The 20,540-nt window shown below is 41.6% G+C and overlaps 1 protein-coding gene across 12 annotated transcripts in view; it reads right to left on the bottom strand.

The window, feature by feature from the left end:
- Nucleotides 1-16,962, bottom strand: part of ELN (elastin) — a 98,706-nt gene extending 81,744 nt beyond the window's left edge. For 7 of the 12 annotated variants that reach the window (XM_087927976.1, XM_087928041.1, XM_087927994.1 and 4 more), the window contains exon 1: nt 16,784-16,962. In XM_087927976.1, coding sequence (XP_087784102.1) covers nt 16,784-16,865 — 82 coding nt within the window. In that variant the 5' untranslated portion in view covers nt 16,866-16,962. The remainder of the gene's footprint in view (nt 1-16,783) is intronic. The other 5 variants (XM_087928023.1, XM_087927986.1, XM_087928014.1 and 2 more) reach the window with 1 other exon arrangement.
- Between the last annotated feature and the right edge of the window lie 3,578 nt (nt 16,963-20,540).

Raw genomic sequence — 20,540 nt, 5'->3', positions numbered from 1 at the left:
GTAGGTTTTGATGATGTAGAAGAAAAACATACTAGGTTACTTGTCTGATCAGAAAAAATATTCCCTATTGCCACACTCCTCCCCATTCCAAAGATGCCAAATTGATGTTTAGAGAACATTGCTGGATGATCAATGCGATAATTTTTAAGGCAGATGTTAGTGAAATTTTTTTGGACTTGGTAAAGATATCAAGACCTAGAAAATGTGCGTTCTTATTTTTTTTTTCTTTGTGTACCAAAATTTATTATTTGGATTCTGGACAATTTTCACACCATCTTCAAGCTTTGGATCTTCAGTTTGCAGCATGTAAATCAAAAGAACAATCAGTAAGTGTTTAGGAAATTAGGCATTTCCCCTCTCAAAACTGGCCTGGGGTTTTTGATTTCATCATTTCATAGTTGCTAGATCCTATTGCCGAAATCCAGATTTGAGGGGGGGCGGTGTCAACAAATAATTCTTAGCCCACTGGATGGGAGACACTGCTGGAAAGAATTTTCAGGCAACTTGTTAAAGACCCACCAAAGAGTTTTCAGGCAACTTGTTAAAGCTCCACTAAAGCACTTGCAGAATCTGGATTTGCATTGCTTTTTCCCCATAATCCTTTTTCTTCTAAGACTGATGAAACTGCCAAACAGGCCATAAATCTGTAATCTAGGTTTTTTCCAACCTGGTGACCACATTAGTTTCAGCTCCTAAAACCTCCAGACTGAAACCAGATTTGTAAATGCTATCTGTTGTCCCATATACTGCCCCGGGTCTCTCTCTCCCTTTTAATTTAGTGGCATTATAAATTTAAATTATAACAATGAAAAAAAGACTTGCAAATAGAAGTAGAACGACTGTGGCAAAAGAAGGCAAAGAAAGTACCAATAACAATAGGTGCCTTGGGTACATTTTCAAAACATCTGGAGCCTGAGCATCACTGGCATTGACAAAATCACCATCAGTCAATAGGCTAAGCTTTACTTAGAACAGATAACATCCTGCAAAAATATCCTTAGTATTATTAAACAATGACACCTGCCTATCCCAGATCCTTGGGAATGACTCAATAGGTAGACAAACATGACAAATACAGACTCAACATATGGCTGACTGTGTGATCAATCATAATAATATCCAAGTAATATTAATACAATAATTTTTTAAAAGATTAGGAAGCCCCATGTACCACCAAAGAAAAATATCTGGAATTTATTTATTTATTAAATTAATATGGAGCCCATCTCCCTGATAAGGCGAATCTAGGAGGCTCACAAATTGTAAAAATATAGATAGAAAAATTAAAAATTAAATAGAAATTAGATAAATAGAAATTATCTATCTTAGATAGAAATTAAAAAAATTAAACTATGCAAAAACCCAAAACCATAGAGACAGACAGCATGGGGATGAGGTCTTCTTACCCTGTCAATCAACTCCAGTGATGAGTTGGAATTAAACAAAGTCACTGACCTCCTTTCCTCCAATCCACTCCAGCTTTAGGGTGTCTTTCTTCTACCCACCCTTCTGTTTTAAGCCAGATGTTCTCAAGAGCATTAAAAAAATATGACAACCATAGATATTGTTCATTCTATGCACTTGTCATCCTATGTACTTCTGTAGTAAAAGCAGTTTGGATTTGAGGCCCAGTCAAGACAAAAATGAAGAACAATATTGTCAGCAAATTCTATTTAAAAAAATAGTCACAGACCAAAAGATGGGGAAAAAAAATTGACCGCATGTGTCTATTTGGTCTGGAGCCTATTGTGTCTGTTAAACAGATCCCCCCATTTTCTTGGAAGTGGTCAATGCTTAAAACCGCCTCCTAAACTACTTATGTCATGGAGTGCTCTGTCCTGAAATGTACTATTGGTAAGAATCCAAGCTTTGCCTGAAGAAAATACATTGATATGATATCGTTTGTTCAGTAATAACTAGTAAAATTGTGTGTTTTCAGATCACACAGAGCATACAAATAGAAATCAAAATCCATCTGCTTCTTTCTGATTTTTTTTCAGTGAAAAATATTTTGAGAAACATCATTTTACAATTCAGCACTGTGTGTTTGCAAGATGCACAGACTGAGGGTTACTCTTAAGCATGATGGTGGGATTAACTTCCCTGCCATCCAAAAGCAATCAAGTTACTTATCCTGACAACAGTGACTGCCTAATCATAGAGTTGCAATATTCCAGCAAACTTTGTGCTGATTGGCATTTCTTTAAGATCCACAACAGCAAGAATGCTCATAGCTTTCAAGACAATGGGTGACTCAGTGGGGATAGGAGCCACTAATGCTTACACCTGCGAATTTATTTTAAAAAGTAGTATCTATGCATCTATGAAGGATAAAAAATAAAATAAGAACAGAAGAAAAAGGGGCAAGAGTGGCCTTAGGATTTGTTTGTTTGTTCCATTATTCCTGGTGAAATCTTTATATAATTTTAAGATGTTCTCCTATTCTTAGACATATAATTTTTTTAAAGAGTGGCCTTGTTCAATTTCAATCCAATTCTAGCCCTTTGGATTCCTATTCAATATATGGGCCTGAGTTAATTTCTTGTCAGTGCACACAAGGAATGATAGTACAACAACTGAAGGAGTTAAAGATGGGGGAATGTTTTCTCCTGCCCAAGCAAATCAATGTTGTCTTTTCCCATTCCATACTCAAAGTGGATAATAAAGGATTCTTCCAATGTCTTCATATCCTATGAATTTATACTGAGAATGTCCCTCTGCTTTGCCTGCTTAATATCACTGTGGAAGAATGATAACAGAAGTGCATGGAAATTAAGGAATTACGTTGTTTTTTCCCATTTTTATTCTCTGCATTCCTTCCCTGATTTTGCAAAAATGAGCCAAAAGTTCTCCAAAGCCTTTTTTAAATACGTGATATTCTTTACTTATTTTTTTTCTTTTTGCAGTTGACTGGAAAAAAAGGAGATTCTTTGCAGAATTTTCTTGAAATATGTGGCAGCTGTCATTTTCTTCTTTTTCCTACAATGTTTTCCAACAAAATAAAAACAAGAGCGTTCTGGAGAAGGACAGGCTGCAAATGATGGAGGGGACAAAAGATATTTGGGAAATAATTAACAAACCAAGTTCCTTTAATGGGGAGGCCTGTCCCTGAGAAACATTCACTAAAATGATTCTTCATGTCCTCTGCTTGTAAATAGAAGAATTTTAAGAGTCTGAATGGGAGAGCTCTGCATGCTAAATGAAAAATCAGTTCTTTATTTCAACTGTATGAAGTAAACTTTCCTTCCTTGTCAGTTTTGGAGCCTGTAGTCTCTCAGAACCTAACCTTTTGCCAAGGACTCTTGATGATGATCTGCCTGAGGGAAATGTCTAAAGAAATAGATCATCTCCGATTTCCCAATTGAGTTTTGCAGTTTCTTGGTTTGGGGGATGCAAAGAGGTCCTGTGATTATCTGGGATACTGCTGTTTCAAATCCACCAATGAGAAAAGCCAAAGAGGAGTAATCCATCCTAGGAAACATCTTCTATCTTGGCCTTCTGACAGCTCGATTCATTGGCCCTTGGCAGCCACGTGCCATACACAATAAGAGTAGAAACCTCATGTAAAAACTCATCCCATAATAAATTTTGCCCAATCTACAGGTAGTCCTCACAACGGTTTATTTAACAATGGTTTGAAGTTATGACATCCTCAGAAAAATGACTTATAACCATTCCCTGAAGTTCCAGTATGGTTCACTTAATGATCACATGATTTATTTAATGAACATGTGATTTGCTTAAAGTCCATGGTAAAAATGATTTTAAAATCAGGTCTAGTCACATGATGACTCACTTAATGTCTACATCACTTAGAAATTGAAATTGCAATCCCAATTCTATCCCAAAATCAAGGACTACCTGAAATGCTGGTTAGATGCTGTATGATTGGGCTGGTGTTATCTAACAGGAAGGGAGATGTTGGAGAGATTACTTGGAGAGGAAAAAAATTAGAAGGCCTTCCCCCATTACCTTTGACCTGAGAATATCCCTGCACAGAGAGGGGGACTTCAGTAAGTGATATTTTTGGTATGAAGGGTACAATGTAAAGACATCATTTATGCCAGTTACCAATATTTTTATTCATTTGATGGACACATTAGGAATTGTTTCTCCAACACCCATTCTCAATGGTCATGTGCTTCCTTCTTAAAACATGGAGCCTGGAGCAGAATGTGCAGGCACAATTAATTTCCCCCCAATGTGTGTGTGCTTAATGCTCAGTCAGAACAAGGCCATACGGAGAAGGTATTGAAAATGGATTTATAACTGAGCTATGAGAATGACTTAGAAAATGATGTCTCACTGAGTCCAGAAAGGAAACTGGCTGAGATTGTAAATTTTAAAGAGAAATATAAATGAAAAACCAAGAAAGTGACCAGGTAATTTGTTATTTGTTGTAGATTTACAAAAGAGACTTGTTAAGGCCTTGATGAATGTGATGAGATACAGAAAAAGAAATGAAAAGGAATAAAATCCTATGATAATATTTGAATGAAATAAAGATTAAGACTGTTAGAGGAAAAGGAAGGAATATGAAGTTGACTTATTTGATCAACGTTAAAACAAGATATGTTGTTACTTTATGGACTTTGACTCACTGGGTAATCATTTGAAATATATGTTCTTACCTAAACAGAAATGGAATTAGCATGATGGTCAAAAAAGCAGTGCAAGTGGGAGTGACTTCTGACTTCTACCTGCTTTCCTAGGGAATGTTGTAAGTAACAATCATGTGACTGTGGCTGACTACAACGGTGTGACAGCACAGCAACACTGAAGTGGCCACAACCTTGTCAAATCATGGGTCTCAGATTTTGAATGCATTATGTAAGTTAGTCCAACTGAGATATATTGATTGAAAAAGTGTTGCCATATGATGCACCATTTCGCACATTTGAAGGTTACAAACAATCAAACAGACACGAAAGTTTTAGTAGGATAGATTTCAATAAAGTGGAGAAGCTTTGCTTTCCAATAGCAATGTGAGCAGTAATCCATCCAGAGAACAGCTCAGTGAAGATAATGCTATTTCAATAAGTAGCACTGATCTCACAAAGTCTAGGTATAGGATAGGTTGTGAGTGAGGAACTTTTGAACTTGGACGGTGTTATGGTTTCCCACCAAAGCTTACCTGCCCATTCACATCTTGTTATGTATGGGTAGTGCTCAAATTACGACAAGTCACTTAGTAATGTTTGAGGTTATGATAGACCCTTCCCCCCCATCCAGAAGGCACAACATGATTCTGAGGTTCCTATGCCTGGTTTCTTGATGAGGTCATGTGACCATATTTTGGGCACTCAGTAACTGGCCTGCATTTATTGTTATTAGGAGCATCTCACAGTCACGTGATCATGATTTATGATGCTTTGCTGAAAGCCAACACTGATTTGCGGTTTCTGGCAAAAACGCCCCATAGGGAACAATGGGTTCACTTAATGACCATGACGTTTGCTTAATGACTGTCACAAAAATGGTCAAAAAATTGGGTCAGTCATGCAATGATCCATATAACCATAACGACTTATGACCATAATGGGCAGGCTCCATTATGGTTGTAAGTAGAGAATGTCATTATACAATCTTACCCCTCTACATAACTACAAAACACTCTCTTGCACTTGCACACACACATAAGCACACATTCTTCACACACCTCTGTACACCTCCCATGCTTTTATTATGCAGAATTTGTTTCTTACAATAGCCATCACTAAATTCCAAAAGTTAAAATACAGAAGAATCACCAGATTGGCTTTCCATGAAAACTGCCTACAGCAGGGCTGTAAAATTTCCCGCCCGCAGGCCAGATGTGTCACGTGCTGGCCATGCCCACACCTGGTTTAGTGAAGCAGGAAAAAGTCCCAATACGTCACGTGACACCACTGTGATGACGTGAGTTTGACACCCCTGGCCTACAGGCAGGGGTGGGCTGCTGAGGGTTCGCAGGGGTTCAGGAAATCCTCTAGCTAAGATTTTGCACAGTTTGAAGAACCCGCAAATCCCATTCTTGGCTGGCCCCGCCCACCCCTCCCCTCCCAGGAGTCGCCACACGGCCGGTTTTGGATGCAGGTGGAGGCTTGGGGAGGGCGAAAAAGGGCCCTCCCAGAAGTTCAGGAAGGCCAGAAATGGGCTTGTTTCCAGCTTCCAGAAAGCCTCCGGAGCCCAGGGAGGACGTTTTCACCCTCCCAGAGGGTCGAGGGAAGCCTCCAGAGCCTGGGGAGTGCAAAAACACCCTCCCAGGCATGGTGCAGGAGACCAACTAGGCCACGCCTACCCAGCAACTGGGCAGAGACCCCCTTGCTAAAAATTTTTTGAAGCCCACCCTTGCCTACAGGATGTAGCTGAAGTGGTGGTTCCACTGGAGATGCAGGCCAAGTCAAGCACATAATATTATCACACTGTAGTCCTGCCTGAATCTACTTCATAATACCTGCTTCAAAATAAGTAAAATAGTCCAAGAAAAAGCTGGGAACAGAAGTTAACTTTTTTAGGCTGTGCATTTCTGAAAAACTCAAATAATTTTTACTTGGATAGGTCAGACCTCAGCACCTGCTTCGAGGCAGGATTATAGGCTTCAGCCAGAATTAAAGACGGCCTACGCCTTACCACTTGGCAGCCATATGTGGGCACCCCACATATGACCATTAGTGGTCCGGCAGTGGGATTCTCTCCCAAGGATGTGGTTGGACTGACTTTTTTTTTTTCATACAACAGCAGCCACAGCTTTGAGTCCAAAGTTCAAATCACGGAGACAGGCAGAAACTGTAATGAATGTTGGCAGCTTATGCCTAGCCTGAAAAGAGTATCCAAGAGCTGCAAAGCTAATCAGCTTAATACTGAGACACGGTGAGGCACCAGCCTGAGGCAGGGTTCAAGAATACAAAAACTACACCTTCAAAGAAATGGGCTTCCTATCCACTGCGCAGCGACAGACTCAAGAATTCTTCTAGGCCAGAGGTCTCCAAACTTGGCAGAATTCTGGGAGTTGAAGTCCACAAGTCTTAATGTTGCCAAGTTTGGGGACCCCTGTTCTAGGCAAAAGGACTGGATGATTGAAAAAAATAAAATAAAATGGAGAGAAGCACAAGTGCTTCTGGATATTTCATGAATGCCTGTATTCAATTATGACTGTTCGCTTAATGACCATTCGAACTTCCAACGGGCCTACTATGGTTCTACTTGCAATCCGGATTCAAAGTTTTGACAATTAGGCTCCCTTCAAGAGCTCAGCAACAAAGCCACATTTAACAGTATTAACAGATTAACAGAGTTGGAAGGGACCTTGTAGGTCATCTAGTCCAACTCCCCCGCCCAATCAGGAAACCCTACACCATTTCTGACAGATGGCAGTCCAATCTCTTCTTGAAAGTCTCAAATGATGGTGCTCCCACAACTTCCGAGGGCAAGCTGTTCCATTGGTTGATTGTTCTCACTGACAGAAAGTTTCTTCCTATTTCCAGATTGAATCTCTCCTTGTTCAGTTTCCATCCATTATTCCTTGTCTGGCCTACAGGCGCTTTAGAAAATAGCTTGACCCCTTCCTCTCTGTGGCAGCCCCTCAAATATTGGAAGACCACTATCATGTCTCCCCTGATCCTTCTCTTCACTAGACTAGCCAAGCCCAGTTCCTGTAACCATTCTTTATATATTTTAGTCTCCAGTCCCCTAATCATCCTGGTTGATTGGCTGTTTACAGCATCCTGTGGTGATGTGACTGTGTTTTAAAATAGTTAAAATGGTTTTGCCATTTACTGAGTTACTTCTGGTTTTCAGTAAAACCAGGCCCACTGGTTCCCTTAACACCCATGGCATTTGCTTAATGATCATTGCAAACCAGGGTTGGTCACGTGATTGTCACAACCTATGATTGGCAGGCTCCACTATGGTCATAACTTAAGGGCTATCTGTACTCATTTCTTTGTTTTCAAAGTCATCCTGCCAATTTTCAAATATTTACAAGAACAGGCCAGAAGATGTAGTAAGATAGGTTGGAGTGACAGAAATGTTGAATACCCAGATCATAAGCATAAGCGCACAATCGTGCCTACCGTCCCTATCCTATTGTTCCCAATTATTAGTTCCTATTTCTTGTATTTAAACTTATGTTTATTCTTGTTTCTGTTATATTGTAAGCTTTTGACAAATAAATAAATAATAAAATAAATAAATAAATCATGAATGAAGAAAACCAGCCTTAGATATCTCTAGAACCTTCTATCCATTTTTTATGAAAAGCCATACAACTGACTTGAGGAACTGTGAGAGAAATCACACAAGCACACCATAGTTTACATAGTTTTTGATAGTGTCAACTTGTGGTTCTGTTGTATGTCTGGGGGTCAGGGGTCAAGTTAGCAAATTATATGAATCCATGCCATTTAGTTGGGTTAGAGTTCAGTGGATTATATGTGTGAACACAGAAAATGGATTAATTCAGAAACCAGGGTTAAATCTAAATGTAACAAATGAGGGAAAAAAGGGATAGATATCTAGTCTAATGAAAAAAAGGACTAGAGGAGACATGATAGCAGTATTCCAATATCTCAGGGGCTGCCACAAAGAAGAGGGAGTCAAGCTATTCTCCAAAGCACCTGAAGGCAGTACAAGAAGCAATGGGTGGAAACTAATCCAGGAGAGAAGCAACTTAGAACTAAGGAGAAATTCCTGGCAGTTAGAACAATTAATCAGTGGAACAACTTGCCTCCAGAGGTAGTGAATGCTCCAACACTTTTAAGAAGGGATTGGATAACCATTTGTCTGAAGTGGTGTAGGGTTTCCTGCCTAGGCAGGGGGTTGGACTAGAAGACCTCCAAGGTCCCTTCCAACTCTGTTATTCTATTCTGTTCTGTTCTGTTCTGTTCTGTTCTGTTCTGTTCTATTCTATAAATAAGGAATGGGATCATGGGAAGTCCTTATGCAATTACACAAACAAAACAGAATAACAACATAATATTGTGTGAGAAAGAAGACACTATTACTTAATTTGCACATCTACACTGCCTCGTATGCTTAACCCTGATTGGCTGAATAAGTTATCACTGGTTGGATTTGCTTGATAAAAGCCATAACAATCATGCTTCAAGGAAACCTGACTGAACTGACAAAGATTCTGATCTTAAACCTCTATGCAAACACTAGATTAGCATGATGTGAGTTCTAATCCCATTTTAGCCATGAAAGCCAATGGGGTGATCTTGGGACAGTCACACTTCTTCACCCCCAACTCTTCTCACAGAGTTGTTGTTGTAGGGAAAATTGGAGGAGGGAAGTTATGTTGCATATGTTCACCTCCTTGAGTTATTTGTAAAAATAATAAAGGCAGGCTACAAACACACAACCAAGTAACGTGTAAACCCAATTTGTTCACAAATGCCTCTAATCTAAACCCGTTGTGGCGCAGTGGTTAGAATGCAGTATTACAGGCTAACTCTGCCCACAGCCAGCAGTTCAATCATGACTGGCTCAAGGTTGACCCATCCTTCCATCCTTCTGAGATCAGTAAAACGAGGACCCAGATTGTTGGGGGCAATATGCTGACTCTGTAAACTGCTTAGAGAGGGCTGTAAAGCACTGTAAAGCGGTATATAAGCCTAAGTGCTATTGCTATTGCTAATCTTTCAGGGGGAGGGGAGATTAAAAGTGTTGTAGCAAATCCTGCTTCCAGATCAGGACACAAGACCACGAAGGGCAGGAGAATACAGGTTTATTTGCGCAAAAGGTCCAGAGCATTAGCATGGCAAATTCTGAACCCCCGGCTATTCCTGAGGGGTTGCTTTTATGCAGCTCACAATCTCAGCTTTTCCCAGGGCGTTTTTCTTATCAGGCTATATACTACAACATATGTACTACAAAAGGGGGAAATGTCTAATTAGTCATTTCGCACAATTCAGCATGTACGTACTTATCTTACTTACACCATCCATACCCACCCTTGCCACCCTTGCCATTTAGCCGTTTACAGAAAATATTTAGTTCATAGGTCATTATACTTAGACTTAGATTCAGCAGATTTCCTGATTTTCCACAATATCATATTAGGCAGCGTCTATAATGTCTGCAATATAAACTAAGGAACTTCTGCTAATGATAAGAATATTTTTCTGGTAACTTTCCACGCTGCTTCAGAAGTAATTAATGGAGTGCTTGAGAATCAACTAGCCTATCCCTCTATTTGCCTGACTTAATTTCTCACTTCGAGGAAAGGGACAAAATGATTCGGCGGCTTAAGCAGAGCTCTGCCAATTCCAAAAAAGCCACCAAGCTTCTACACGCCATTATCTCTATAGAATCCAGGAAGGGATTCCTTTTTTTTTTTTTTTTTCTTTCCACACATACCCTCTTTCATGCAAGCCTCAAGTGTCTCCCCTTTATATTTTCAGGTCTCTCCGTTTTTGTATTTTATAGATGGAAGAACAAGAATAAACCACAGCAAGAGCTGTAATCTTATCTCACAGGCCCATTTTAACAAAAGAGGTTTCACAAGGACACAGTTCAAAACGAAAACAAAAAAAAAAAACACTCCATAAAGTCGAAAGCCAAACATCTTCACTAATTTGCCCCAGCTTACTTCCAACAGCTGCTCAGTCTCTGGCCCCCTTTGGAAGGGACCGGATTACACCGAGAAAGCAAGTGTTGGTGTTGCCAGGTTTATGAAATTATGAGGTTGGCATGGACTGAGGAACATTTTTCTTTTTCTCTCCTGCTCTGTCCAGCATCCTGTTTTCCACTCATGTGCCTCGAAAAAAAACCCCAAGCAGCAAGAGGGTCTTTCAAGGGAGCAGAATCAAAAACTGTCTAAAGGGCAGACTCTCGGACGTGATTTCAAGCCGGGTTCTTTTTTACGTGTATTGTATATAAATACCACTGCTCTTCTCTAGGGATTGTCCCCAGAATCCGGCTCCCAAATATAGACTCGATCCATACAAAGATTTCTCTTCTTAGACTCCCTGGTAAATAGTATTAATTGGGGATCTAGCAACCACCCACTTGTCTTACCCCTCAGCAGGGCCCTTCTGGTAGACATCAAACAAGCCATTTTTTCCCCCCTACTGTTAGCTTTAAAATACATATACAGCCAATTTCAGTGTGTGATTTAAGCCGTTCTCAATGATCACACAAACTCTTCTAAACTGCTCCCTCTGTTCTATATATAGTTATAAAAACAATCATGTTCCATGATCCATAGATATTTTTTTTTAAGGAGTAAATCTTCCAAGCACCTTAGTTTTGCCCTACTGAAATCCTGATTGCATTAATATAACGTCACTTTTCTATGATTCTCCCTGTTTGTCAGGACATTTCAAACTTTGGTATATATCCTTTTACGGCCACCTGAAAACACAATGGCTTGATTTGCAGAATAAAAATGAACTCTCGTTAATTTCCGGATGCCATGTTTTAGGCATCCAACAGAACTGGAATTTTTTTTTTTTAAAGATGCCTTTTGGAGTGCATAAATATAATTGTCTTCAGCATTTCTGTGTCTGCAAGGGAACACATTGGTTTAGAAATGATTGTGGGCATGTTTTTGAGCCTCCCCCTTATCTGTCTGATTGCCACTTTTTGCACTGTTTGGTGTCTGCACTGTTCTCCCAATCTCTTAAAAGATCATTTTAAAAAAATGGTTCATTTAAAAAAAAAATTTGGTGAGGTTGTTTGGCATAATATGTTGTTGAAGCTGAAGTCATCGTTTTGTTTCTTTGGTTTAACTTGATGCATGGCCTCAGAAGTTGGAGGAATTGGAGGCTGTAATTTATAGTTTCTGGTACTGGTGTGCAATTAGCATCTATATTCACCTTCCATACCCTTTTCCCACTGACCCCCCGATTCTTCAAAATTGCACCACTGAAAATGGCTGTGCTGCAGTAGTGCAATGATCCAGTTTTAAAAGAGAAAATAAGCAGTAAAATAAGTGAAGCTTCCAGTGTGGTTCACGCTTGTAAATTATATTTACTATTACTATCAATAATAAATAATAGAAACCAATTATCTGGGCTGCTGAGATGCAGATTTAAAAGAAGAGCGCCCTCCAGTGGCAGAAAGGATGCTCAGCTGGTCTTTACGAGGTAGGATAATGTGTGAACATTGTGTTTTATTTGGCAAATAATCAGAACCCCGCATTTTTTTTTTTTAAGGGTGAGGCTTCAGTCATACATTCCTGGCTGCCCTCTTAATTTCTTTTATTCCCTTCCCCCCAATCCATGGTCACTCCTGCAATCAATAATTGAAACTTAGAGCTTAAACAAAATATGTGAGCCTAGCCAATATTTTGCTGAGAAAAGCAAACACTGGGACAAAGAAACACGGGGGTTTCTTCTCCTTCTATTTGTCCTTTTCCTTCCCCTATTCATCATTCAGTAGATATATCCTGAATTCTTTCTGAATTCTTATAAGTCTTTGGCAGCATTTTATTTCCCAAGGTTTTTGCATTTCAGCAAATGTTAAGCATCGAGAAGATACTGAGCATCTGGCCAATTCAACATTCATTCCTAAAATTTGAAATTTCAGCATTTTGCAAAAAAAAAAAAAAAAGGCTTTCAAGTACGATACTGTATTGAGAATGAAAGTAGACATCCAGAAAAAAGCCAGTTCCAACACCGAAAAAACCAAACACACTCAAAACCCTTCTGAAGCCTTCCCCTTCTGCCACTTTCCACCCGTAAGTCCTTCCTTTTTTGGATCTACTTTCTACATGTTCTGAATGGCTCCAGAAAAAACAATGAGGAAAAAAAGTACCAGGAGAAGTGGGATCAAGTGATTTCTTCAGAGAAACCATGAATAGATAGAGATGAAGCAACAACCCCTGCTTTCTACTTCTATTAATGTTCCCCTCAATGCACGCACGCGCGCGCGCACACACACACACACACACACACCAAATCACTCTGTAGCTTGTTAGTCTGAAAGCAGACCTATTGCATTCCAAGTTTCTGTGCATGGCTTATGTCACAACAGATGCTACCACCTGGATGACTTGGCTCATCTTGAAAAAGCTAACCTCCGTTGAACCTGGCTACTCTTTGAATATGAGACCACCAGAAATTCACCCGTTCCAGAAGAAAGTGACACCAAGGCACTTTTCTACTATCCTCAACAAAATTGCATGGATGGGTCCATATAGCCAGCAAGAATTTTGCTCCTCTCAAGAGAGATTTTCCTTTCTTCTACAGGTCCTACATTTGAGATACTTTAACAATAATGTAATAATTGCGTTCTTTGGAATCTTGGGTAACTAGACCCAAATTTGAAGCGCTGCCAAATGTGGTATGCATCCTGTTTTTCTAAAGCCATTCTCTGCAGTCCGTTGCATGCTTACTTGGGAGTAAGTCCAATTTAACCAAGTGGGAGTTGTTTCCAGGGAAACACACACAAAAAATTGGCTTGCAAGGGATTGCTTTTTAAGGGAATTTTTCGAGCTCGGGTACCTGCTATGTTGTTCCTCTGTTACATTCTTCTTTACAAACCCAAACATTCAGGGACCTTATTCCAGATTGCATTGCCACTCTAGAACACAGTGGAGTGATAACAGAAATGCAAAAATGCTTTGAGGGGATAAGAAAAAGTGTCTCTGTGTGTCTGTGCATATGAATCCAGTTTCTTTTATGTTTTATCGCTACAACCTGCACATGCAACTTAGGAAACCCTGGTATAAATTTCCAGCTCCCTCTGCAACTTTCCCTGCCAAAGGCTAGTCTAAATTAATCCACAAATAGCATGAAAACTGTCCTGTGTTAGTTCTTAGCAAAGAATTTACAAGCCTCTTAGGAATTCATGGCACTCGGACACACTCAAAGACAAAAAAAAGTCAACTCTGCTCTGGTCAATCAGAGCAGAATAGAAGTGTAAGCAAAGGGAGGATTGAGAGGGTGAGTTCTGGTTGTCTGAAGCCAGTTTTGGACAGAGTATTTATAACAGGTGGCATTACCAAGCTGATCTTGAAAAAGTTAGCCAGGGTTAGATCTGATTAGCATCCTGATTAATTACTAGGGTTATTGAGCTGAGAGGAAAATGGAAAAGTCTTCTATAAAAAGGCAATGGTAAATTATTTCCATATTATTGCCAAGAAAACTATAGGCACCAGTAAAATCCAGAAGAAATTTTATCTTCTCATTGACTATGGTTTTCTCCTTCCAAAAAGTTAAAACTCCCAGACAGCCCCACTTTCCCCACACTCTTGGGACATTTTTTCCTACATAGTATACAGTTTGTAGAAGGAAATAACTCATACATAATTCCTCTGAATATGCTCTCAAACCTGGACAGAACTTGGGGGACATATTTCTGTGGATTTCTGATTTCCTTGTCTCCTCTAATAAATCTTTCTTGAAAAAAGTTCTTGGCTAACATTCCAGTATTCCAGCAAGAATGAGTCCTTGGTTTCTTTTCTGTATTTTTTTTTAAAAAAACTTCTATTGCAGTGTAGCCAAGACTAAGCCCTATTGAACTGATCTTGAATATTCATAGCCACTGCGCCTAAATCTGTTGTATACACACAGCTATGTCCACAACATAGCTTGAAAGCCCAATGTGGAAACCACATCACACACCCAGACATTCTCCCGAAGTAACCCCATTACAATACCTACAAGATGCCAACGAACCAGGTTCCCCTCTCTTTCAGTTGCAACAGCAAGATAGACACTGCCTATCCCCCCACCCAAAAAGTTGAAAGCAACCAAAATAAAGAATTCTTTATCATCAGTATCCTTGGCGGGGCGGTCACTCGCGTCTCCTTTTGATCATGCAAAGAGTTGGCAAGATAAAAAAAAAGAAAGGATCTGAATTTTAGACCAGACTTTCCAAAGCGATGGAGGGTGAGGATGGGTGAGAGTGGAGATGGATACACTAAAGCATGGAACGGACAACATTAAAAAAAAGTTAGACCAAGGTATGGGCAGGGTAGGGAGGATTATCAACAAGCCTGAGCTATGGTGCCTAACCTGGCCGTTTGGTGAAGTGTACTTCTGGGCACTATGAACAGACAAGTGGAGGTGCAGCCCTTGTCCACTGCTTGTAGTTTTCCTGAAAGTGTTTAGTTGGCCACTGCTGAACACAGGAACGGTCAACCAAATACTAGAAGGATCATTGCTAGAAAGATCCGGCAGATTTTTTTTTAAAAAAGAACTCAAACCAGTCTAAATGGAGATGGGTTGATCTACTCAGAAAGCAGCTGTCCATCTCACATCGCAGCCTACCACCATATGTGTACCAACAACTCCTTTTGTAAAGATGCAGAATAAGAAGTTGGGTCACTGCATTGCCCTCAGAATCCTTCAGGGCAGCAATTCAAGAGATGGGTGTGCCTCTCAAATTGGGTAACGCTGCTTATAAAAGGGATCCAGGCAGGCAAGCTGCTGCAGGTGCCATAAAGCATCATTCACTGCCTACCTGCCTAGGCAATATTTTCATGACACTGAAAAGAACAAGCCAAGCCAAACGCTCAGCCTTCCCACTGGGATCCTTAGCTAACTTTCTAGGAGAATAGCTTCTCATCACACCTAGTTCAAAACCCATCCAGTAGATCTTCTCTGTACAGTAGAGGTGTGTTTGTGTAAAAAAAATATTACTTTTATAAAGACTTTCAGATCACTACATATTCTGCTTGGAATACTGACAATTCCAAAGGGAGCAGATTGGGCATAGAGGAGAGAGAAGGGAAAATATCCCTTAGGGGCACTTGTATAGAAAGACCGCAAGGTTTACTTCTTCATCAGTATCACCAGCTACATCCTAAATCTATGGAACTGATTTGCTCCAAGACAGCAGATCTGTTACAAGGAGTCAGAATATTCAGCAGGGGAGCGAAGTTCCTAAACAAGAGAAATGTCATTAAGAGTGCGGGCGGTTCGTTCACCAAACAGCCCCATGGACGGATGCAAAATCCAAGAGGTGGAGCTGGGTTGACCCTCTGGATCCTGGGCAGCCAACATTTGCTTTGGCCCCTGAAATGGGGTAATTTTTCTGTGTTCCTACATGGAGAGTAGTGAAGAATTTTTAGCTGCCACTTACACTGAGAGGGACCCTCATACCTTGCAGGAGCCACTGCAGGTGAGGCTTTCTACCAGTGAATGCAATTCCGCTCTACAGTAACGGGAGCCAAGAAGATGTTGGGGTTCAAAAGGAACCCTCCAATTGGGTCTGCAGGTTCTGGGTCTGCTTCAGGAACCTGCTACACCTTCAGAAATGCTCTGATTCTCTTCCAGAACCTGCTTGCAGGACCCAAAGTTGAGTGCTGCATTTGGAAACACTTTTAGGGATCCACGTGAGCTCTGGTTGTCCTAGAGAGCACTCTGGATTTGTGTCTCCACATCCCACCTTCCCCCATCTCTGCCCTTCCTTCCAAATCATCCTGATTCACACAGCAGAGGTCTTGTATTATTATTATTATTATTATTATTATTATTATTATTATTATTATTATTATTATATGCAATATCGGCGCCTCTCTTGGAAGCCCTGGGTTTTGGAGACCCCCGAAAAGGGGGCTCAGAAGAGACCCGCCCTCCTCTCTGCTGCCGATGATAACCTGCAGCAGCGGGGTCCCTCGCCCCTTCCCTTCTACAAAAGGACCGGAGAGTCTTTCGCCTAGAGTGGGGTGGGGAAGGAGGAGAGCCCGGGGCTTCCCGGGTGTCCCCAAAGCTGGAGCTGGATGGAGGAGACGAGGAGGCTCCGCAGCCAGGAGGCAGACGGCCGAGCCCGGCTTTCAGGAGGAAAGCACCTCAGCGGCTGCTGGCCAAGAGGTGAAGCCGGCGCAGCCTGCCCGAGGTGCTTCTCTTACCTCCTTGCCACGAAGCCGGGAGGCTGGAAAGCAGGAGAACCAGGACTCCAGGGAGGAGGGACGAAGTCCGCAGCCTGGCCATCTCTCGATGCAATGCCCTAGTCCGCTGGCAGCCCGAGCGTTTTATCCCAGCGGTGCTGCTTAATTGTGGCTTCCAAAGATGTAAGGGGAAAGGCGGGGGAGGGGAGGGGAGGGGAAGGGCTCAGGACACGACGTCATTGGGAAAGGGCAAAGCCACGAGTCTCTCCAAACGGCTTGGGCTGGCTTCCTTTTGCAATTTTTTTCTCTTGCGCTGCTCCGCTCCAGATCGGTGCATCCCTTGCCAACAGCGAGCGCGGCTGCCAAGGAGACTTGAGCGAAGAGGAAAAGAGCGGGACTGAACTTCCTCCAGCTTGGTAGAGCAACGCGCCCCTCGGGTCCGTTCGCCCCAGCCCGAGGCCAGAGAAGAGACCCCCCCCCCCCGAGGCCGGAGGTCAGGTTGGCGGGCGGGAGAGGCACGTCGCCTGAGCGGGAAGGGATGGTTTCGGCTCGGGACGCGGTCGCCTCTTCCACTCCGGAGGCACTGGAGTTGGGGGTGGAGAGCAGGAACAGCCGAGCGGGGCTGGGGGTCCCCACTAAGAGACAAAGAAAGAAAGGGAGGCGCCGGGGAAACCGAAGCGGGAGAGTCCAGATAACTTATCTGGAGATAAGAGTTTGTTCTCTGGAGCCAACTGGCCAGATTTGGCTGTGTTCAGACACAGGGAGACACCTGGACCGGTGCTCAGCCAGACAAGAGGCAGGATTCCAGGTGGGTTAAGGTCCTGTCAGAAGGGAGAACCCGGATGCCTTTTGCAAAGTAGCCAAAGAACCCGATCAATGGTGAGGCCCCGGGATCCAGCAGTTTCAGTTTGGAGACCTCTGGCCTGTCCCACTCAGCATACTGGTTTGGGGGAATCCACCCCCGGGCCTCCGTTGCCCAGATATAATAACATTCATCCACCCTCCTGACCAAGTTGCTGGAAAGAGCTTTTTTAAAAAATGACAATACTGTAATGCCTGGTTTTTTTTGTTTTTTGTTTTTAATAAATGTGACAATTGATTGAGCACAACTCTGATTAAAATAGATGCCTGCCTTGTGCTGCAGCTTATGATTTAATGTGGGAAAGAATTGTTCGGGTTCTCAGATGTGTAAATTCAAGCTTTGTGGGGATTCAGCTGAAAACGAAGGCATTGACTTCTCAGAAAAGAAGTCAGCAAAAGCGCCCAAGAGTCCTGAACTTCTAAAGGAAAACGACACAAACTTCAGTTTGAAGAAATCTATATAATGAAACCCTTGAAGCCCCTCCGTCGAGCTTTAACTTTCTGAACAACCACTGAGGAGTAAAAAGTGATTAGAAATTGTCATAAAAGTTTCTAAGGAGATGGTAGGACTAGGGAAGATCCTAATATATGAGACTCACTAGGTGACTGGAATATATATTTCGCATATGCTCAGAAGAACACATTAAAAAAGGAGTCTCCTCTACACATTCTAAAAGGTAGGTATGATATATTAGTTACACTTATGATAACCGAAATGTGTTGGCATGTACCTTTAGCATAAATTGACACTTTTTATGGTCTGTCTTGTTAAGGAAAACTTGTGACAAACAAAGGTTTGGCAGAGAAGTCTGCAATCTGGATGCCATCACCAACAAGATCCTGCTTCTTCTCATATCACCCAATGTTCTCTGGATAGTGGAGGCTCCTAGGACAACAGCCAAAAATATCTACCTTGTCCTGGACAAAACAGATACTGTATGTTGGGAGGAAGACATGGTGCATCTGAGGATTTTAGGAGCCCTCCTTTCCAAGGATAGGGACTTCCTTCCCTACCACCTAAGAAGCCCTTTATTTTATTGACTTCTGATGCCAGAAAGTGATGCCTTTTCCAGCACTGGGAGCAAATTCACTGGCCCACTGCCATTGTTTCCAGAAAGAATGTCAACGTTTGGAAGGCACTAAGCAAATCTGTTTGATTAGATCAAAAAATATTCAGTCTGGTGCCGTAAACAAGAAAAATTGAGCTCTGCTAGCCAAAGAAGGGCATTTGGAGTGTACTTCCCCAGCCCAAAAGATGAAGGAAGGGAGAACTTCCAAATTAATGGAGAGCACAATATTATGATGTCTCTCGGAGGAGAGCAGTGCTGGCCTCAGAATGCTGTGTGAATTGACTGGAATGGAGAGATCATAATTTAATAGGACTTAATTAATATCACAGTGTTGAGAAGATGACATTTTAAATGCTTTTTAAAAGGGAATTTGCTGATGTGGCTTCCTTGCCTGGGAAGCCAAGTTGGCTCATATTGACTATAGTCCAATGATTAAGTATATGTTTTGCATGCAAGAGATCGCAAGTTCCCAAGGTCATAGTGTCTCTCTATATGAAGGATTCTACTTGGAACCTAGTCTCACAAGATCCAGTGAAAGGGGACTGAGCCAATTTATGGAGGAGGAGGAGGAGGAGGAGGAGGAGGAGGAGGAGGAGGAGGAGGAGGAGATTATATATGGACATACATGATGAAATTCCATTATTATGGGCAGCATTGTTTCTGGGCATCCAGTTGAGAAGCTGGGCATCCAGCAATAGAAAGTAGTACTGAGGGCCTTCCCGGAGGCATCAAATCGATGACTATCAGAAATATAGTCTCCTCATAGTCTATGAGAAATATAGTTTCTAGAAATATATCCCTGGTCCAACAGGGATCTTCCTGAAATTCTGATAATAGATGTCAGGGGGCAATACAAAACATTGTAGATCTGTGTCTATGGAGATTCTCAGTCATCCAGGTCATGGTTGTCCCAAAGGTGCCTTTTCAAGAGACAACTGGACTTTCTGGAAGTCCATCTTGGATGAGAAGTGAAATGTCTTCAAAGAAAAAACAGAAAGTCCAGTTGCCTCTTGAAAAAGCACCTTTGGATAGATCAGTGTTTCCATATATTTTGGGGCCAAATGGTGCATTTGGAATTTTGAAGTTGGTATAAGAGCTCTCACAAAAATGTTGCCATGGTGAGTGTGACTGATTCGTGGGTCCTCAAAGTACCCATGGAATCTTTCTTGCACTGTGAGGTTCCATGCCCCTCTTGCTGGCAGCTTCCATTGCTATTATTCCTTGAAAGTTAGATGGTCCAGTGATCAAGCTTGGGTTCTCCAGACTTCAAAGGCAGATCTTCCATCCCTCCCTGCTTGTTCAAGTGAAGGTCATTTCAAAGGAAATTTTCAGCATGTCACCGGAAACTCAGAATAATGTTTCAAGGACATTGACAAACACTTTCAACATTTCCTGCACAAATTACATTGTTTTGGCAAGACCTTGCTCAACACATGTGTCCTCAGTTTACAGTAAAAAGAAAGTCAAGATGGCAGCTATAGGTGCTATATGCAACACCCACACAAATGGCAGAACTTTTATCAAAGTGTTATGGCTTCCATCTTGGTTTCTTTCTTCAGCTCTTGGCCTGGCTATTTTTTAGCTGCCTGGTACAAAGCAATCTGACTCGGTTCCCCCAATTTTCTGGGGGAACCTGGGTTGAGTTTAGAAAGCTAAATGGGTTTATTTCCTAGGAAAAAGGAATACTAAAAGCCATAGAGAAGGAAACAATAATTCTGTATGTTATTAGAATGGAGGGGTTATTTTCTGTTCATACTGGGTTACAGGGGGAAAAGGACATATTGAAGAAGCTTCTAATCCTAAGGGCGTGTTATTATTTGCTTGTTTGTTTGCTTTGGCAGCCAACA

The sequence above is a fragment of the Pseudonaja textilis genome, chromosome 1 (genome assembly GCF_049901715.1).
Source record: "Pseudonaja textilis isolate UNSWEBS1 chromosome 1, rPseTex1.2, whole genome shotgun sequence".
Taxonomy (NCBI): Eukaryota; Metazoa; Chordata; class Lepidosauria; order Squamata; family Elapidae; genus Pseudonaja; species Pseudonaja textilis.
Note: the sequence above shows the minus strand (reverse complement) of the source record. Positions and strands in the feature narration are given on the sequence as shown.